Source organism: Phalacrocorax aristotelis, chromosome 1 (assembly GCF_949628215.1).
Source record: "Phalacrocorax aristotelis chromosome 1, bGulAri2.1, whole genome shotgun sequence".
NCBI classification, from domain to species: Eukaryota; Metazoa; Chordata; class Aves; order Suliformes; family Phalacrocoracidae; genus Phalacrocorax; species Phalacrocorax aristotelis.
This window is the reverse complement of record NC_134276.1, coordinates 132,815,145-132,836,662: the sequence shown is the minus strand read 5'-3', so window position 1 is coordinate 132,836,662 and position 21,518 is coordinate 132,815,145. Positions and strand designations below refer to the sequence as shown.

General features: G+C 49.7%; 1 protein-coding gene across 2 annotated transcripts; it reads right to left on the bottom strand.

The window, feature by feature from the left end:
* Positions 1 to 238: 238 nt before the first annotated feature.
* On the bottom strand, positions 239 to 20,844 carry PTPN6 (protein tyrosine phosphatase non-receptor type 6). Of its 2 annotated transcripts, XM_075109357.1 has the most exons (16): positions 20,720 to 20,844; positions 20,443 to 20,544; positions 12,976 to 13,098; positions 12,473 to 12,667; positions 9,079 to 9,301; positions 8,221 to 8,337; positions 7,938 to 8,051; positions 4,272 to 4,368; positions 3,729 to 3,808; positions 3,488 to 3,637; positions 3,237 to 3,368; positions 2,801 to 2,955; positions 2,437 to 2,504; positions 1,919 to 2,070; positions 1,077 to 1,174; positions 239 to 956 (listed from the first exon to the last, which is right to left on the bottom strand). In XM_075109357.1, exons 2-16 carry the CDS (start codon positions 20,454 to 20,456, stop codon positions 848 to 850), a joined length of 1,827 nt encoding a protein of 608 aa, XP_074965458.1. In that variant the 5' UTR covers positions 20,457 to 20,544; positions 20,720 to 20,844; the 3' UTR covers positions 239 to 847. The 2 variants fall into 2 exon arrangements, with proteins under 2 accessions (XP_074965458.1, XP_074965467.1); XM_075109366.1 differs by lacking the exons at positions 20,443 to 20,544; positions 20,720 to 20,844 and adding an exon at positions 13,385 to 13,648.
* Positions 20,845 to 21,518: the final 674 nt, after the last annotated feature.

The window sequence follows — 21,518 nt, the reverse complement described above, 5'->3', positions numbered from 1 at the left end:
TGGCATATGGCACTCATCCTTGGTGCTGCAATTTATCCCTCATAATGTTGCCTGTTGCCTAGACATAGAGTGAAGTTGTTTTATCTAATAGGATGAATTCTTCCACCTTGGAAGTGTGTTATTGCTGTACCTGTGCCTTGCGGCATTGGCTTGGGGCATGCTATTCTCTGTATTATCATGGCTGAAATCGCTACAGCATCCACAGAGCTTATCCAGACCTTTCCACACTGACTCAGCATTCAAGCAAATACATGTTTATTTACAAAAATAGGAGAAAAGGTGGCCATCAGATCAAATTCTGGCATATTTACAGCATCCAATCAAAGGGTCAAGTAGAAAAGGGATCACAGGGCAGAGGGTTGGTATTAAGGCAGGAGGAAGTTTCCTGTTGAATTACAGAGGAACTAAGCTGAAACGGGCCAAAAACTCCAGACTTTAGAAGAGGAGGCTTCAGGGAACACTAAGAAGCTAAACTCTAACTCACAGCAGTGAGCAGAGGTGTAGCTCCTGTAAAGAGCTTCCTTAGTTCTCCCTCAGGAAGTCTGCTGAAGCTGACACAGCAGAAGTGAGTTTGGGCTCCCAGTGCTCAGAAAGCAAGGGAAAGAAGGGGTGTGATTTTTTTTCCTGTTAATGAATGATAAAGGGGCAGCACAGGCAAGGGACAATGAACTTGGTCAGCTGAGCTGGAAAGCAGTCTGGTTCAGGGCACTGAAACATGGCGTGGAAAAGAAGGGGAAGGCCTAGTTGCAATCCAGGAGCGAGGAATGTGAGACAGGCCAGCCTGGATGTGAGGTCCAGTCCTACATCCCAGGTTCAAACCCCTCATGGGGCTACCTGCAATGTGTGCTTATTTTTTCTTCAGTGAGCCTTTCAGCTTCTTCTCTGAGGACCGCTGTTTCCGCACCTTCTCCTCCTTTTTCCCTAAGTTCTCATAAACTGTTGCCTCCTCTTTCTGCCTGTAAGACCAGGGAAAAACAAAGTGAAAAGTGATCAAGAGGAAAAAGCCAGCCAAGCCAGCAGGGAGACTGTTGCCAGAGACAGGCATAGATGGGCCTCTGGTTTAGATGAGCTCTTACTTGGAGGATTTTCGTGAAGCCTTGGCGTGCACATTCCTCACTGCAGGGGGGTAGGAGATGTTCCCATACTCAGACTCGTTTGGCTTGCCTTTCTGTGACTACAGGAGAGAAAAGCCAAGCTGAGAAGAGTGTGGCCTGGGAAAAGCATGCGAGGCATCATGGAAGAGTTCTGGCTGTTTGACCATGCTTTGTGATAGGATCTCAGTAGAGGTTGGTGGATTGCTGAAGTTCTCAGGCTCAGTGCACTCTGCCTGCTGCTGTCACAGAGGTGAGCAGCAGGGATGCAAATGCATCCTTGTACAGCAGTGAACAGTGTGGCAACAAATTTCTGGAGGCACTAGAATGCCTGAGAGTGCCATGTGTCAGCTAAAGAATATTAAACAGATAGCAGCAGCTAGTGGATGCTGCCAGAGGCTACAAAGATACATAAAAGATGCCACTTCTCAGCTAGTAGGAGAAAATCCTTTCCACAAGGGCTTGGGAGGCAACTGCAGAACCAGGATGGGAAAGACAAAGAGGAAAGGAGAAGGAAAAATCTTTGCCTGTCTTAGATTCAACTTGTAACAAAACAGCACTTGGTGGAGACATTATATGGAATGTAGTTGAAATATCTGCCTTAAGACTTAGGAATTCAGGTTTAGAAATTCAGAAGGGGTTGGTACTTGAGCTGCCAATGTTGTCCCTGAATTTTAAAGAGAGGGACTCAAATCTTGGCACACCATTGTAGTCTATGTAGGTTCCAATGCTAGCTTAAAGCTTGGGAAACACAGTGCTTGGGCTCAGAGCCAGCATCATGCAGGGCCTAGACCGACAGGACAGGAAAGTAGAGTCCCCTTTCTCACCTGGATAACTTCCAGCTTTCTCTTGGTTGTCTCTATGAACTGGCAGATGGCCATGTAGATGAACTTATACTGGGCCTCCGTCTGCACCATCCCTGAGCGTTGGGCCCTCACCATCTGGATGGTCTTCTGGATGTCAATGTCACAGTCCAGCCCTAGCAAGGGGCACCAGAAAAGCTTATGGACCACCCCCTTCCCAATTCTCCACCAAAAGCAGTCACAGTGGAGGTCAGTCAAGAAGTTTCTGCCTCCCTCCATATTCTTTACTCTGTATGGCCCTCCTATCCCTCTTTCCTGCTCAGCATCTTCCAAGTCTGGCCCTGGAGGAAGAGCCCAAGCTCAGGGTAAGCGGACACGGTGCAGAGATCCAGCAGCTGCCACACAGCAAGGACAGCACAACCTTCTGTGGCAGAATGTCTCCCACTGATACCTGATAGTTTTCATCTCTTTGCAGCTGGACTTAAGGGCACAGCCCTACTGGGTAAGCCAATTCACGTCAAGACACTTTGGGGTCCTCTTACCCTTGGTGGAGATTGTTTCCACTATCATATCAATGACGATGATAGTCCCAGTGCGGCCAATCCCAGCACTGCAAGGAGAAGACAAGCAGAGGTCAAAGCAGTACCGCTCCTGAAACAAAATGCAGATGCTTCTGGGGAAGGATGTGGCACACATAGCAGCTGTTCAGCAATGCCACAAAAGAGTTGAGGATTCAACAGGCAGCAGAGTTTGGTTTGGGGGCATCAGAGGAAAAAGCAAATAGTGGGGCTGGCATAAGCTTCACTTGCAAGTCCTGGAGAGGAGCTGGTGCAGCAGGACAGACTTTCTACACATCACCCTATATAAAGGATGGAGAATGCTTCAAACCCCAACCTCTGTACCAACCTGCAATGCACCAGAATAGGCCCTGCATGTGGGATGCTCTCCTGCTTCTGGTTTATTTGGTCAAGGAAGCTGAGCACTCCTCCTGGCTCGCTGGGTACACCATGGTCAGGCCAGCTCAGGTACTGGTAGTGCCAGATCTCACGCACAGCCTTACCCTGATAATAACAAAACACCCTACTGGTAAAACTGGAACCCAGTCCTATCCCTGACCTCTGTCCCAGGGATAGGTGGGTCTGAAGCCAAAGGGAATCTCTGTCTCCAGCGCACTTCTTGGTGATTCCAACAGTGCAATTCCAGCCCAAAACAGGTGGGAACAGCAACCCGAAGAACAATACAATAGCGGTATCACCACAGCACCCAGCAGTTCCCAGCCTTAGACATACAGTGACTGTTAGATCCATGGGCTCCATGACAGCCCTCAACCAGGCACACTCACGTTATCCATCGGACACACACAGAGGTGCCGGAGTTTGTACTCCAATGCATCATGCTCCCCAGCATTCTCCACAAGGTAGGGACCGTATTCCTTCGTGCTGCCCACCTCTGGCCAGTAAGGCACACATTTGTTCTGTGTGGGCAGAGAAGACAGGGTGAGGACGGGCAGAAGGCAGGAAAGAGAGAAAGAGCAGCACAGTGGTTGAAGGGGAATAGGAGGCAGCTCCGAGACACATACAAACTGCTACTTACCCGCCCTTTCTCTACCTCCCTTGTGGTCATCACAATAATGCGTGTGTTCTCCTGCCACACCATTTGCCAGAAATCATTGACTGTGGCATCCAGGCAACCCTGGCTAGCGATGTAGGTCTTGGTGCACTCATCTGGGCTGATCAGTTTGTTCTGAGTGTGGACAGGGGAAGATCAGGAGGGCTGCAGGAGTAAGCAAGCCCTCCCCCATTTTGGGCATACAGCCATCTTTCAAGACTCTCACCTTGACATAGTTGGCATTGATATAGTCAGATCCAGGGATATTTGGGTCCCTTCCCTGGAGGATGACTCTGGAGTGATCAACTGGGGATGCAGTGAAAGAATAAACAGAACAATGAGATACTTTGTACCCTGGCACATGAAGCTTTTTGCTGCCCCATACCACCTCATTCAGGTTACCCTGTACATGCAGCATGCCCCATGTTTTCACCTCTCCTTCTCTGGGGTCAGACCAATCTCACCCTGTCCTCCCATCTCTCTACACCTATGATGGACCATCAGAAACTAATGAGTCTGATGCAACCCTCACTCTTTTCTTCAAGAACATGAGAAGGCTGTGACCTCTCTCATCAGCTCTTAAATCCTCAATGCCACACACCTTGTAACCCATTCTGGAGGATATAGTGGGCTGAGACAGAGCCAGGGATGACTTGGACAGCTCTTCACTGCCTGCCTATTTGTTGGTTGGCTGGTTGGTTTGGTTTTTTTTGGGGGGGGTGTGGGTTTTTGTTTTGTTTTGTTTTTATAGTGGAGAAGCAAGACTCACAGGGCAAGATGTTCTTGTATCGGTTCTTGCTCTTGTTTTCAGGTCTCTGACCCTCATGACGGTCAAACAGGTGCTTGGCTTCCTGTTTTTGCAGGCTCTGAGAGCAGAAGAGAGAATAATCATGGCAAGGTCACAATGTATGACATGGGACATGGGCACTCAGAACAGTGACTCTGGGGACACATGGGCATGCTTGTGGGGGAACAGAGAAGTGAAAAGCAAACCTTTCCAGTTTTATGACAATGGGACTTTCCCCAGCAACCATAGCCTGTTAGGGAATCTACCTGTCTAGAAGGGGCAAAGGAATCTTTGGCAGCAGGCTGGCCAACTTGGTGAGGCAGACTGTAAACTGAAGGATTCGGGGCGCAGTGTCCAAAGTGGCAATGCTAATGCCATCATATCCGACGGGGGAATAAGCCAGGCCAACCAGAGCAGCAACAAAGATGCCTTAGCTGCCTCATGAGATTACAATCAGAAGACCAACCACCTCAAGGGTGTGCATGGCTATAGCGGGTCCTCGTTCACCCCTCCAAGGAAACCTGCCTGCTCAGTTACCTCTCTGAAATGCCTGAACACCAAACGCACACAGCATGGGGATTAAACAGGAGGAACTAGAGATCTGCATGCAGTCGCAGGGCCATGATATCATTGCAATTACAGAGATGTGGTGGGCTAGCTCAGATGACTGGAATGCTGTCATGCATGGCTACATACTTTTTAGGAAAGACAAGCCAGCAAGGTGAGGTGGTGGAGTTGCTCTTTATGTGAAGGATCAACTGGAATCTATCGAGCTCTGCATAGGGGTAGAGGCAGAACCAAGTCGAGAGCTTATGGGTAAAAATTGAGGGGCAGGCAAATATTGGTGACACCATTGTGGGCACCTGATGAGGAAGAGGAAGCAGGCAAGATGAGAATTTTACAGACAGCTGGAAGTAACCTCACAATCACAAGCCCTGATTCTCATGGGGGACGTCAACCACCCTGATATTTGCTGGAAAAGCAACACGGCAAGGTGCACACAATCCAGGAGGTTCCTGCAGAGCATTAAGGATAAATTTTTTGACACAGGTGGTGGAGGAGCCAATGAGGCGAGATGTGCTGCTGGACCTTATACTAACAAACAAAGATGGTCTGGTTGAGGATGTGTTGGTTGGGGGGTAGGCTTGGCTGCAGTGACCATGAGATGGTAGAGTTCAGGATCCTGCATGGTAGAAGCAGGGCAAAAAATAGGATTACAACCCTGGACTTCAGGAGAGCTAACTTTGGCCTCTTCAAAGACCTGCTTGGAGGAATCCCATGGGTTAGGGCTCTAGAGGGTAGGGGGGCTCCAAGAGAGCTGGTCAGTATTTAAGTACCACTTCCTCCAAGCTCAAGATTGGTGCATTCCTCTGAGGAATAAGTCAAGCAAAACAGCCAGGAGACCTGCATGGATGAGCAAAGAGCTTCTAGAAAAACTCAAGTGGAAGAAGGAGGTTTACAGTATGTGGAAAAAGGGACTGGCCACTTGGGAGGAATGTAGGAACGTTGTCAGGGTATGCAGAGATGCAACAAGGAAGGTCAGGGCCCACTTGGAACTAAATTTGACAAAGGATGGCAAGGATAACAAGAAGGGCTTCTTCAAATACATCAGTAGTAAAAGAAAGACTGGGGAAACTGTGGGCCCCCTGCTGAACGAGGTGGGTGCCCTGGTGACACAGGTTGCAGACAAGGCAGAATTACTGAATGCCTTCTTTGCTTGAGTCTTTACTGCTAAGGCTGGCCCTCAGGCATCCTGGCCCCCAGAGGTGAGAGAGATTTCCCCTTGGTTGAGGTGGATTGGATTAGAGATCACTGAGGCAAACTGGATCCTCACAAATCCATGAGCCCCAATGGGATGCACCCACGAGTGCTGAGGGAGCTGGCAGATGCTGTTGCTAAGCCTCTCTCCATCATCTTTGAAAGGTCATGGAGGACAGGAGAAGTGCCCAAGGACTGGAGGGTAGACAATGTCACTCCAATCTTCAAAAAGGGGAAGAAGAAAGACCTGGAAAACTATAGACCACTCAGCCTCACCTCCATCCCCAGAAAGGTGATGGAACAGTTCATTCTGGAGGACACCTCCAGGCATGTAGAGGAAAAGAAGGTTATCAGAAGTAGTCACCATGGATTCACCAGGGGTGAGATCATGCTTGACCATCCCGATAGCCTTCTGTGATGGCATGACTAGCTGGGTAGATGATGGGAGAGCAGTGGATGTTGTTTACCTCAACTTCAGCAAGGTTTTTGACACTGTTTCCCATAGCAGCCTCATAGGTAAGTTTAGGAAGTGTGGGTTCGATGAGTGGACAGTGAGGTGGATTGAGAACTGGCTCAACAACAGAAATAAGAGGGTCATGATCAATGGGGCTGAGTCTGGTTGGAGGCTTGTAACTAGCTCTGTAACTAGTGTACAGACCCCAGGAGTCTGTACTGCGTCCAGTCCTGTTCAACATACTCATCAATGACCTGGACGAAGGGACAGAGCATACCCTCAACAAGTTTGCTGATGATACCAAGCTGGGAGGAGTGGCTGATACACCAGAAGGCTGTGCTGCCATTCAGTGAGACCTGGACAGGCTGGAGAGCTGGGCCAAGGGGAACCTCATGAAATTTAACAAGAGTAAGTGCAAGGTCGTGCACCTGGGGAGGAACAACCCCATGCACCAGTACAGGTTGGGGACTGAACTACTGGAAAGCAGCTCTGTTGAGAAGGACCTGGGAGTGCTGGTGTACAGCAAGCTGACCCTGAGCCAGCAATGTGCTCTTGTGGTCAAGAAGGACGATGGTATCCCGGGGTGCATTAAAAGGAATGTGGCCAGCAGGTTGAGGGAGGTTTATCCTCTCCCTCCACTCTGCCCTAGTGAGGCCACATTTGGAGTACTGCATCCAGTTTTGGGCTCCACAGGTCAAGAAACAGGGAACTACTGGAGAGGGTCCAGCAGAGAGCTACAAAAAGATGATCAGGGGACTGGAGCATCTGTCTTATGAGGAAAGGCTGAGAGGCCTGGGTTTGTTTAGCCTGGAGAAGGGAAGACTGAGGGGGGATTTCATCAATACCTATAAATATCTAAAGGGTGGGTGTCAGGATGATGGGACTAGGCTCTTTTCAGTGGTGCCCAATGACAGGACAAGGGGCAATGGGCACAAGCTGGAACACAGGAAGTTCCACCTCAATATGAGAAAAAACTTCTTTACTGTGAGAGTGACAGAGCAGTGGAACAGGCTGCCCAGGGAGGTTGTGGAGTCTCCTTCCCTGGAGACATTCAAAACCTGCCTGGATGCAGTCCTGGGCACCCTGCTCTAGGTGTACCTGCTTCAAGGAGTGGGGTTGAACAAGATGATCTCCAGAGGTCCCTTCCAACCCCTACCATTTTAAAAAAAAAAATCCAAGGTCCATGCCTCTACCATATTGATGATTCATTCTCCCAACCATGAAAAAGCACATTCCTACCTCACTGGGTTCACTTAAAGATGACACTCACTCCCCAGAGGAACAGGTTCCAAACAGAGATCTTTCAGAGCTAAACCAACAAGAATTTACAAGAGACCTGAGAAGTTCGTGTCCAGGAAGACATCAGGGATGGAGAATGAGTTGGCGCACAGGGACTTCCCAAAAAGACAGAATAATGACCCCCAGCAGTTTCTTACATCAAATTCCTCCCAGAATCCAGCTTTGGACGTCTCCTCAGATAGACTCTTCTTGTTCAGCTCCTGCACTCTATTCTCAATGTCAGCAGCATTCACCCTCGTAGCATAGTAGGGCTGGGGATGGGAAAACACAGTTGATTGGTATAAAAGAGAGAGAGACACACGCTGCTGGAGAGCAAAGTCTCCTCTTGTGCTGTGGAGAAAAAGAGAGGGATACAAAACAGAAACAAACAGCAGGTGTGTCGCTCCAAAGGATCCCTAAGAAACAGGAAACAGGATTTACCTGCTTCAGGTACACAAAGGAGCCAGACACCTCCTCAATTCCAGTCTTCTTGAAGTGTTCCACCAGATCTGCCAAGCTGTCAAACTTTTCAGCACCTCCAACTGTGTAGCGTCCATTCTAAATGGAGGAAGAATATGTAACATCCCACTTATAATATTCCTATAGACAAAGCTGATAATGCTCAGAGAAAAGGTAACACTGGGCTGTACAGCTATAGGCACTAGGCACCACCCCGTGCCATCTAGAAAAGCATTTCCTCTGGCAGCGAGGTCAAATGGTATTTTCCCCTGAGAATGCTAAGTTCACGGAGAATGCTAAAGCATGGTGAACGGACTCCTGGTCTCAGTGGATGGAAGCCCAGAGAAGGTATATTGCCCTCAGCTCTCATTTAAGGTCAGTTGCTTTCAGTCCTTGAAATTTCCCTCACTCTTTGCATCATCCCACATGAAAGAAATAGGAGAACTTGTGACAGCAAGGTTGGTAACATTCTCCAGACTAAGTGTGGAGGTCTTGCAGATAACCTTCGCCCTCCTCCTCCAAGAGCTTTTAACTCTTCAGATGAACTTGTAATTAGATTGTGAATCCTCCTCTGTCTTTCACCACAAGCTGCCTGTACTGGAGCTCTTGGTCACACTGAGCCCTACTTCTTCCCATGTCTGAGCACCCAGCACTGCCAATTGTCACCCAGGCTGGGGCGAGGACATAAGGAACCTGCAAGGTGATGGCACTTTGATCCAAATTCAGAAACACTGCTGGTAATAATCAAGCTGACAGGGCCCATGCTTTTGAGGACATGATCAGTAGAAATGGGCAGAGACTTTTTCCTCTCCCTTTCCGTTTGCTCTCCCAAATGCTCACCTCGCACATGATCTTGATGTGTGTGACTTTGAGCCGGGCCCCAGAGGCACTGGTTGCCCCTGCTGGTGAAGCATCAGACCCAGGTTTAAGCTGGTCAGTGAGGACAGACAAGACAAAATCCCCAGGCTTGCTGAGGCTCTCCCGCACCAAGAAGGTCCAAGGGGTGGCTTTGGCCTGGAGAAGTGACTCAGCTTCAGAGCCTGGCAGATGCCCATGGTACCACCTAGGAAAAAACAAGAGAGGGTCAGAAGAGAGGTGGAGATGCAGGTAAGTGGATGCCTTTGAGCTGATGAGTGAAGGACAGTAACAGTGGGAAGCATGAGGAAGGAAGAAAGGAAGGGGAAGACAGAGGGGAGGGAAAGAGAGAGGGAAGGAAATCAAGAGAGGAGTAGGATCTTGTGAAAAACAGACGAGACAGAAAGAAGTAGAGAGTTAGCAAGAAAAGGAAAGGGCAAGGGATGAGGTGGAGGTAGAAGGGACCTGGGGAGCAGAATGCTGGTAGCAGAGGACACAGTAGGAAAGCACCAAGTGTGATCCAGTTGGGTGATACACACACGCACAAGTAAGCAATGCTTTCTGCCTTGAAGACCGGTTGGGGGAGGTTAAGTCCATGGGTTTCAGCACCTCCCAGTATTATTGGGATTCTAGCCTTACTGCTGCAGCATGCTTTGGGGACTCAAACACCAGGGAAACAAAAATAAACCCCCAGTGAGTCAGAAACTCTCCCATTGGATTTAGCAGCACCCAGACGGCTGTGTTGAGATCAGACCCATTAAAGAACCAGCTCAGTAACCCCTTCCTGAAACACAGTCACCTCTTCAATCAAAGGATAATTCCCATTCTCTGTGCACATCACACTGTAGCAACCAGCCTAGCCAAGGGAGTGAACACTGAGAGCCACCTGGAGCCCATATGCTGCTCCTGGTACCTATCACTGTTATTGATCCATGTGCATAGCCCTGTCCTCAATGCAAACACCCGGTCAGCAGCTCCTTCTCTCCTCTCAGCACAGGGTGAGGAGCATCCCCATTTGACCAAGGTGCTCTCTGTCTTGCAGGACTGGACCCAGGGTGCAGAGGGGCACAAGTTGGTACAAGTGGCACAGCTGCTGCCAAGCACCTTCCCACCTACAAAGGTCTCTGGGGTAGGTGTGTGCCTGCCTGGTCGGATCTCACTGCACTGTTTGGTGTGGGTGCAAGTGACAGACACCAGAAGCAGGCTGGGAGATGGGACAACCCTGGCCTCTCCTCCTACTGCAGAGCTCTTGGCCCTGCAGAAACTCCAGATGCAACTCAGGTTGTCTCTGTGCAGATCCTGTAGTTCCTATTGCCTGTCCCAAGCTCCACAGTTTCTTTGGACCACAGCAGAAGGTCTTGGGGGGCACTGCTGAGCTGCCAATAGAGATGCAGAAGGCCACGTTCACTGCAGCTCTGTCCTGCTTCCACAAAACTCGCTTGGAAGCTGGAGCTAGAGATCCAAATCATAGAAAGTTGAAAGCTGTGAAGTACTCTGGACACTTGATCTGGAAAATTAGCCAAATCATCCTATTCCTCCCAGTAGCCATTTTCTGGTGGAGCCTCTACTGGGTCTGAACCCATCTCAGCCCAGGGGCCCCTACAGCCCTGGTGCTCCTGCCCCGGCCCTTTCTTCCTTCCCAGCTTGGTGTCAGGGAGGGGATTTGGGCCCTTCTCCTCCTCCAGCAGGGATGGGCCTGGTTCAAGCAGGCCCCTCTGGTCCTGGGACATCCCTGTCTCCAGCTGGAGCCATGTGCTGGGCTTTATGTTCAGGGCCCTTTGCAGCAGAGCTGCTGTGCCAGCCAAAGGCCGTGCTCACTGCAGCTCTGTCCTGCTTCCACAGAGCTGCCTCAGCAGCTGGAGATGCAGTCATTTTGGACATCTTCCCCGGTGAACAGCATTTCAAAAGTAGGTAGCTGTTGCATCAGACTGACTTGCAACGCCTCTCCAGCTCCTGCTTGTTGCAGGTACCATAACAAGCACCAGACTCGCTCCATACATCACTGTGCACACTGCCAGCAAGGCCAGGCTGATGCTTAGTAGACGAGCCAGGGTGGGTAGATCTCTGGGAGCAGGTTCGCTGCCCACAGGGCATCTAACAGTGGAGGCGGGAGTGGTACTGGTGACTATGGTGAACTTCACATTGTTAGGGCTGTTCCCAAGAATTGACATGGAGTTTGGGAGGATGTGCCCCAGTCACAGAAGCGGCCAGGACATTCATTCACCCCTATATCCAGCCAGACCAACGCATTCCTCTACACAACGTCTAAGAACCATTTTGACAGCAAAACATGGCAGGCAGCTGTTTTGCCTTGGCAAGTAATTTCTGTTGATCCTCACCTCACGCACTGCAAGAAATAGCTGGTGACTTCCACCGCACCGCAGTCATTAATTTCTGGTCATCCTCCCAAAGAAGGATTCAGCCACCATGTGCCAGTGCTCAGATGCCCCCCAGGGAATGGTTGACACCTCCTGCTCATCAAAGAGGTCTCCAGGCCTCCCCTCCACAGGTAGGAAGGGGTTAATGGGTCCCGTTCCCCCCTCCCTTCCCCCAGTAGAGCCCAGCTCTTCAAAGCCACGTGATGGAAAATCACTTGGGGAGAGAGTGAGAGGAGCTTTCGTAAGAGCCTGGAGGGGGAGGGGGGAGAAGTTTCCAACCGCAGGGAGGAAGGGAGGAAACTGCAGGGCTGCAACCCAGCGGCCTTGAGTGGAGAGGACAGCCGGCATGCAAGCACTGGCCCCTCTGCAGCTGGACCCCAGAGTAAGCGGGGGGGACCCAGGCACTTCACCCAGGGCATCTTTGCTCCCTGTCTCCATGAGCGCAAGGAGGACCTGTCCGCCCCAGAGCACGGCGCAACTGCTCTCCAAGCTGCATCAAAGAGCCTGAAAGCACAACGCAAGGGCAAAACCACCTGATTTGATTTAGGAACTTGGTGTCAGAGACATATGCAAAGCGGGGACAGGAAGGAGACTAAGCAGGCTAGGAATAGCAGGGGAACATGGTCCTGCTCTCGGCTACGTGAGTCACCCAGGCCCGGAAAAAACAAGGAGGTTTGAGGCAAGGCTGAGGGCTTCCACCTAACATGTCACTCTATAGATCACTGCAGAACCATAACTAACATCACAACCTTTGCTTTTAGGGACAGTATATAAATAGCAAAGGCAACAGGAAACCAGAAGTAAAAATAGAGCCCTATTAGGTCTGCTGTGATGGGTCAAGCTATGTCCAGCTTGGGGATGCTGCCCCCATAGAAGGTATGGGAAGCAAAAGACACTTTTTGCAGGGTTTGCCCTGGGGGTGCAGGCAGGGCAGAAAGAAGACCATGACACACAGAGGAGATCTCATCACAGACACACCAGCTGCTTTGCTTTCTCTGTACCTCTCTGTAGTGGGGTCGGAACAGTTGAGTGGGTATCGCAAGTCGATGATGGTTCCATCTTTGTCCTGCAGTGAGCCCTGTTGTTGCGTGTAGTACTCCACCAGTTCTGACAAGGTAGCAAACTTCTCTCCTCCATACAGGTCATAGAAATCCCCAGTATTCTGGATGCGGATGTGGGTTACCTGGTCACCAACCCTGTGGGATGATGCACAGAGCAGTCCAGTGAGGTGGTTGGAAAAGAGGCATAAAATGTTCTGCATTATCTTCTGCCATGGAACCAGAGCAAACCATCCCATTGAAAGGAGATGACTGCAAAGGGAAGCTCCTGGGGCAACGTGAGGGAGGGTCTAGAAGATGCTGGGAAGCTCAGGTCCTTTTACAGCTTGGAAAGAACTCAAAAGGAATAAGGACAGGATGAAGAAGATGCCACAGGACGTGTGAAGATCTAAGCATTCTGCGTATGTAACCCTGGAAAGACAGACGTTGGGGTCCAAGTTACTTACCGAACTGAAAGAGAAAAATCCCCCTGATTCTTCCGACTGGGTCTGGCCAGAAAGCTTCCATGGACACCTCGCCCCTTCAGTAAGGCTTCAGCTTCGAGCCCACTCAAGTCACGGTGAAACCACCTAGCAGAGCAGATAAAAACAAGACCAGGTGAATAAAAAAAAGGCCAGGCACTCTTGTGGAGACTTGTACAATGAAAAATGGACCCCAGTCAGTATCCCTAGATATATGCATAGAGGTGACAGCCAGCAGCAGCATGCCTTCCTACCTGATACCTACCCCAGCCTATGAAAGGTTTCCATTGAGATACAGCTTCCAGAATGATCCCACCTCTGATCTGTCCTACTTTCCTGGTCCCCCGCCCTACACACACACACACACACACACACATTTCTTAGCCCCTCTTACCTCACCATCGTGGAGGGTGAAAGAAGAGGGGACCAAGTGGCTACCACCAAAACAACTCAAAAAACACAGAGGAAAAATCAGTTTGTGCTGGCGAGAAAAGGGAAGCCGGAGATCTGTGCTGGAGCACCCAATGCCAAGCTCTTTCTGTGCCTCTTGGGAGCTGGCCATGTATTATCTCTTCTGGCATCTACCATCAGTCCATTCAGACCCTCTCCATCCACCCGTTTTGGGATGCGTGCCTTGTTCTCTAGCCCTCTGCACAGTGCTGTTGGGCACAGGCAGGCGCAAGCCCGTGCGCAGCTGGGCACGCACGGCTCCAGGAACAGGAAGCGCTCTGAGCCATCAACTCCCCAGCCCCAAGCTGCTTTGCACACACACTTCTGCTTCTCCTTTTGTGTCTTTTCTCCCCATCCCCCCGTTATTCTTGGGTCCCCGTCTTCTTTCACACCAGGGTTGACTCTATGACCACACCTTGGGTCCTTGCTGTGCTCGTAAAATTCAGTCCTGCATGTCTTCTCTTCCCCTTCTTCTCCAAAAGGCCAGTGAAAGACATAGGTGCTCCCCACTCCCAAACCCTTGCCATGGTGCCAAGGGGTCCACAGCTGCCTGGGGTCACCCACACACCTGCAAGGCTGAAGCAGGCAGCACGTGTGAGAGTACATTGAGCAATGAAGCACCCTACTACAGGATATAACCACCCAGCCACACAGTTTGGCTGTACTGGTCTGCCCTCAGGTACCCAGCTGAAACCTCCATACGCTGCTTGCTGATGAATCCTCTGGGCAGGTAAATGTACTCTGTACAGCCACAGGGGGAATCTGTGCGAACGCAGAGCTGCAGACTTTGTGGTCCAGGCTAGCACTCTAAGCGCAGCACAGCCTTCCTGAAAACAGCCTGCTAGAGAATGCAGCTGACATGAGTACCAGTAGCTCAAAAGGGATGGGGTAGGAGGTAGTGTTGAAGCTGCCCAGAAAAGCAAACAGAGAGCAGGGCAGACAGCTGCTACCTGCAGTGGGCCCACCTAGCACCATAAGGCCTTAACTATTTCCTTCAAGATCCCAGTACAGCATACTGAGGCCAAAGCTGTGAACCTGGACAACTAGACACAAAGAAGGAAAACTAACCATTTCCAGTTCCCTAGCCATAGAATCCTTAAGGCTGGAAAAGACATCTAAGATCATCAAGTCCAACCGTCAACCCAACACCACCATGCCTCCTAAACCATGTCCCAAAGTGGCACATCTACACAGTTTTTGAACACCTCTAGGCATGGAGACTCCACCACCTCCCTGGGCAGCCTGTTCCAATGCCTGACAACTCTTGCAGTAAAGACATTTTTCCTAATATCCAATCTAAACCTCCCCTGATACAGCTTGAGGCCATTTCTTCTTGACCTATCACTAGTAACTTGGGAGAAGAGACCAACACCCACCTCACTACAACCCCCTTTCAGGTAGGTGTAGAGAGCAATAAGGCCTCCCCTCAGCCTCCTCTTCTCCACACTAAACCACCCCAGCTCCCTCAGCCACTCCTCATCAGACTTGTTCTTCAGAACATTCACCAGCTTTGCTGTCCTTCTCTGGACACGCTCCAGCAACTCAACGTCCTTCTTGTAAAGAGGGGCCCAAAACTGAACACGGTATTCAAGGCACGGCCTCACCAGTGCCAAGTACAGGGGCACAATCACTTCCCTACTCCTGCTGTCCATGCTATTCCTGATACAAGCCAGGATGCTCTTGGCCTTCGTGCCTGCCTGAGCACACTGCTGGCTCATGTTCAGCCGGCTGCCAGCTAGCACCCCCAGGTCTTTCTCTGCCAGACAGCTTTCCAGCCACTCTTCCCCAAGCCTGTAGTGTTGCATGGGGTTGTTGTGAACCAAGCGCAGGGCCTGGCACTTGGCCTTGTTAAACCTCATACAATTGGCCTCAGCCCATCAGTCCAGCCTGTCCAGGTTCCTCTGCAAAGCCTTCCTACCCTCAAGCAGATTGACACTTCCAACCAATTTGGTGTCATCTGCAAACTTACTGAGGGTGCACTCAGTCCCCTCATCCAGATCATTGATAAAGATATTAAACAAGACTGGACCCAAAACTGAGCCCTGGGGAACCCTGCTCGTGACTGGCTGCCAACTGGATTTAGCTCCATTCACCACAACTCTCTGGGCTTGGCCATCCAGCCAGTTTTTTACCCAGTGAAGAATGTGCCCATCCAAGCCATGAGCCTCCAGCTTCTCTAGGAGAATGCTGTGGGAGACAGTGTCAAAGGCTTTACTAAAGTCCAGGTAGATAATATCCACAGCCAACATCCACTAGGTGGGTCACCTGGTCATAGAAAGAGATCAGGTTGGTAAGGCAGGACCTGCCTTTTGTGAACCCATGTTGGCTGGGCCTGATCCCCTGGTTGTCCTGCACTTGCGTGGTGAGCTCACTCAAGATGTATCGCTCCATAATCTTCCCTGGAACCAAGGTCAGGCTGACAGGCCTGTAGTTCCCCAGATCCTCCTTCCACCCTCCTTGTATATGGGTGTCACATTGGCAAGCCTCCAGTGATCTGGGTCCTCCCCTGTTAACCAGGACTGCTGATAAATGATGGAGAGTGGCTTGGCAAGTTCCTCTGTCAGCTCCCTCAGTACTCTTGGGTGGATCCCATCTGGCCCCATAGACTGTGAGTGTCCAGGTGGCTCAGCAGGTCATAAACTGCTTCCTCCTGGATTATGTAGGATTTATTCTGTGATCCATCCCTGCCTTCTAGCTCAGGGGATACCCTGGGGATAACTGGTCTGAGTATTAAAGGCTGAGGCAAAGAAGGCATTAAGTACCTCAGCCTCCTCCTCATCCTCAGTAGCAATGTTCCCCCCCATCCAATAGAGGATGGAGATTCTCCTTGGCTCTCTTTTGTTGTTAATGTATTTGTAAAAACATTTTGTGTTATCCCTTACAGCAGTGGCCAGATTAAGTTCTAGTCTGGCTTTTGCCTTTCCCATTTTCTCTCTGCAAGTCCTAATGACATCCCTGTACTCTTCTTGTCTTGCCTGCCCCTTCTTCCAAAAGTGATAAACTCTCCTTTTTTTGCTGAGTGCCAGAAAAAGCTCCCTATTCAGCCAGGCTGGTCATCTTCCACGCCAGTTCTTCTTATAGCACATGGGGACAGCCTGCTCCTGTGCCATTAACACTTCCTTCTTGAAGAATGCCCAGCCTTCCTGGACCCCTTTGCCCTTCAGGACCAGCTGCCAAGGAACTTTCCCAACCAGTGTCCTGAACATTTGCAGCTATGGCCCATGACTGCCCTCTTCCATAGCACTGGTTTTAAGGTCTGCAGGTCTCACGAAAGAATGGGATATAAGTAGTGGCCAAAAAGGGCACTCCAGCTAGCAAAGGAGCCTGACTCTTCCTTGGGGCCATCTCAGGTACCATGTATGGTGGTGTGGACAGGAGGAATAGCAAGAGACTTGCCCATTTCAAGTATCAGCAGCTGCAGACTTGCCTACACACCACCAAACTGAGAAATCATGCGAAAAGCTGAACAGGCTGCTAGCAATGACCGAAACAAAACTCATGTCCAGGACAGAAACTAACAGCAAAGGGAAGTACAGGAGAGATGAGTGGGAAGCTAAACTTCATTGCTAGAAAGGCAGCACAGGCACTTATAACAGCTTCCTTTGAAATACTTCTAGTTTCACACACATGATGAGCTGGGATGTGGTCTGCAGAGATCCAGCTGTACTGACTTAAAACTGATCTTAAAAAAAGGGGGACTTTAAAGGCACAGAGACCTGTGGCTCAAGGGAACAATTTCTACACAGAGAGATGTGCAGTTTTAGGTGCACCCACCTAAAAGACTGCACTTAAATCTGAGCCAGTCTAGCACTTGCACAGGAAAGAAATACCGTTTAGTGGTAGGACAGAAATTACAGGAACTTCTGGGAAGAAGTCCCAAAGATGAATTCCTCATATCAAACGAATATTAGATTTGGTAGGGCTGATATGAACCCATAGCAGACAAAAATAAAACCTAGGCATCCTTACACCTTATGAACTGGCTGAACCAGAAAATCTGTCTGAGGAAGAGAACATTAGTGGGACACAGGGGAACAGGGAAAAAACAAGGTAGCAAAGAATCCAGACCAGTTACACAAAGGGTGAGTTAGCACTAAACCCGCATAACTCAGTATCCTCCAGTAGGACAAACAACGGGGTACAGTGTAACCCACATGTCAGTATTTGTGTGCATACAAATCCCAGATCACATAATTTATGCAATGAATTTATACTTCTGGTTGCTTTCAGCTCAGGAAGGGACTGGATGCACACAGCTGCCTTGGTGACTTTGATCTGGGCCATCTAATTAAGAAGTACCAACGAGGGCTCCTGCTGGTAAGGGAGGGAAATATCACAGTACAGAAGCAATTCATTGGTATCTTTGAGATTGCTCTCTTGAATGGCTGCAGCATGAGGCAGCAGACTACAACTGAGGCGCTAAAACTCTTTCTTAATATAATTAACAGGTCAAGAGATTTCAGCAAAGAGACTATTCTTATGCTGTTGTTTGGCTTTCAGCATAACACAGATGGTAGAACCTCACCTTGTAAATGCTTTGTGAGCCAAGCCACAGCTAGCACAGGAAAAATGTAAAGATAAATGAAATAACTAATTAAAAGACACCCAGAGCTGGGCTGCTGTAAAAAAAGACACTGAGAAACTGGACAGAATCCAGCATAAGGCCACAAAGTGGGGGTGAAGAGCCTGGAACACAGCAGGGGCGGAGGAAGCTGGGTTTGTTCAGTTTGAAGATGCTTTAGGGATTTCACAGCTGTCTGAGACTACCTGGAAGGAGACTGGGGGTTTTAGAGCCACATTCTTTTTTGTGGGACACAACAAAGGACAGAGGCAGCAGGCATAACTTGCAACGAGGGAAATTCTGATGAGGTATGAGGAAAAAATGCACACACACTCCCCCCCAAGGGCGGTTCAGCAATTGCCACAGGTCCCCAGAGAGGATGGGGAGTCTCTGCTCTTGGAGATGCTCAGGACTCACCTGATCTAACTTTGGGGGTAGCTCTACTGTGAGCAGGGTGTTGGACTAGGTGATCCAGAGATCAAAATGGTAGTTGAAGGGAAGGGTAGAGGAAGAGGTTATGCGTGGAGCCTCTTTTCCCCCTGTACTCCCTAAGCCTCTATGTGCAGCTACTTCCAGAGTGAACCGCCAAATACATAACAAATTTAGCATCCTTTGGCAAGGAGTTCCACTGCTCAGCTACAGAAATGCTCTGTCCTTTGGCTTGCTTATAACCTGCTCCCTGCCTTGTTTTTAATAACATCTGATTGTTGTAAAAAAAGAAAAATCAGTGACTGATTCCTGTTCACGCCCCACTCAAGCTGCTGCTGCTTCAGACCCATAACACCCATATCCTTCCTCAGCTCTTTGCCAGGCTGAAGTCTCCAACCCTATTTAGGTGTTCTTCATACAGAGATTTTCTACACCTCTGATTGCATTCACTGTCCTTCTCTGAGATGCTTCCGACGCTGGTATATTGTTTTGGAGATAAGGGTGAAGGGTGGCACAGAACTGCAGTGTTCAAGATGCTGGTGAGACATGGACATATATGTATACACACACAGAGAGATTATTTCTGCTATTTGTTCACCACAGCCCAGCATTAAGCTAAAAATTGCATGGACTTACATATGATCACTGTCCTACTCCAGAGAGGTTACGATTCATTCACAGTTCATTGTTTCATATGTAAATTTTTAATTCTTTTTCTCCATGAACATTGTTCTACATAGGCCTATATTTATGTTTCATCTGCTGTTCTGTTGCCCACTCACTATCGTAAAGTCCTTCTGCAATTGTTCACAGTCAGCTCCCACCCTGTTATCCTGAATAACTTTCCACCATCAGTCAATTTTCTCACCTCACTGTACCAGCTGTATTTCCAGGTCATTTGGAAATATACTAAACAGCGTTTATTTCAGGTTAGGCCTTCATGATCTCATCACTGATAACTTCCCTTTGGGCAAAAGCTGGATGTTCATTCCCACCTTCCATTTCCTATTTGCTACTAATTCTTTACCCAAGAAAAACACCATCTTCTTTCTTATGACTTTAGCTTTATTTAAAGACTTTGATGAGAAAATAATGTAAAATAATTTCTTAGAAGTCCAAAGAAACTGTATCAGCCAGACCTGCCTTATACACAAGCTTGCTGAGACCCTCAAAAAAACTCATTTTACCGGACAGGATTTGCCTTTACAAAAGCAAATGCTGACTCTTTCTTTAATATCACGCTCATTGCTTTCTACCCTCTTGCCAGATATCAGCTTCATTGTTCTGTGCTTCCCTCCTCATCACATTTGGGGATCACATTTGGAGCCTTTTCTGAGAATCAGCATTTGCACTTGTTACTTCTAATTCTCAGCACTGAGATGACTTTAGGCAGGAGGCTTTGCCGTTTTGCACAGAACTGCACCATAGCTCCGTTGTTAGTGCAGACTGAAGGCCACCTGCACTTGGAGGATAGGACTGTCTTCTTGCGGCTCACCCAAGCCAGATGTTCTTTGTCAGGCCACAGGGTCCCCAGACAGCGCTGGGCCATCACAGTGGCCCAGATACTCACCATAGAGCTTCCTTACACCACGCCACTGCTGCTCCCAGAGCAGAGCACCCGTTTGGACTGACCGCAAGGGTTTTATGTCCTGCTGTTCCATAAAGGGCTAGAAAGACTGTAGCAAATCAAGAAATATCCAGGATTTAAAAGGTCAGCCACGTGACCTCTTTTTGTACACAACCATCTGGAGATGCTGCAGCTGCGGCACTGGCAGAGTGACTGTAGCAGACTGGGCATCACAAACCCTGCTTGCTTGTTATGAAAGGGAGAAGGAGCAGCAGGAAGAGCAGTAATAATGCAAAACACTGTGAGCTCCAGCCCTACAGCTGCCCTATAGCTCCTATTAGAAGGTGGGTTTTTTCCCCTTCTGTGTCCGATTCCTACTGCCAATATTATTTTCTTCACCACCAGTGCTTGTTTTCTTCCCCTAACTAGCATTCACAGCACTCACCCACAGGATGGCATCAGGATCTTGACTCTCAGATCCCCACTGATGAGGGACTGACAGCAGCTGGTGGAGGAAGCACCACAGCCCTTAACCAGGGGGGTCCTACTAAAGAAAATAAAGCAATATTGGAATTATCAAGGCAGTATCTTGTGACAGACTTGGGGGAGTGATCACAAATCTCGACAGAGGAGGGGTGGGCTCGCACCCTCCCGATAGGGCTGGGCGCTCACGGCAGCAAGTGCCAGGGCTCCAGAGGATTGCGGCACCTCCCGTGACTCACCTGTGTCTGATTCACACAGGCAGTCCCGAACTCCGCCTGCTCCTAGGCGGACTAAGCAGAAGGTAGCTCCAGGTCAGGAACCGCAGGCCTCAAGCACAGGGCTTAACTTTCACCATTTGCAAAGCACTTCCTGGGCTGTAGTTAATGAATAATTAGAGGGGTGGGGTAAGGCCAAGGCCAAGCTGGAAGAGGTGGGTGAAGACGGAAGGGACTGACTGCTCTTCCTGCCTCCTATCCGCTAAGCTCACGCCCTCGCTGGCTGCATTCCTGCCTGATTTGTAAGCAAACAACACCGAAGGCAAAACCAGACATGACATTCTCCCACCCGGATCCCGGCTCTCCCCAGCCTGGCTTCTTCACCCCCGGGCCCCACCACTCATCGCCCTCCCCAAAGACCTCAGCACTCCCAAGAGCAGTGGGCATGCCAGCTGGGCCGCTACAGACATACCTGCCACCCCTTGGCCTGGAGCAAGCCAGAAACACAAAAAGTCACACTGGAGCAAGGGTGCTCCACCAGGTTTGTCTCCCTTTGGTCCCAGAAGGCACAAGATATGTTGTTCTAATCCAGGCTGCAGCCAAATGGGGTGAGCCCAGCCCTCCCTCACTGCACCCCTCCCTGTTGCATCTCTCTGGGGCTGTTTTCATTGGGGCCGACACATCTAATGGCATGTTCAGCTGGAAGGCACAGCAGCCACAGGCGAGTGACCCTGATGGGGACAAGGGTCTCAGAGGCGTTTATGGCTCTTGCCACTAGGGTTACGTTTAGGGAAACATCACCTACCATGTTTCACATCACGTT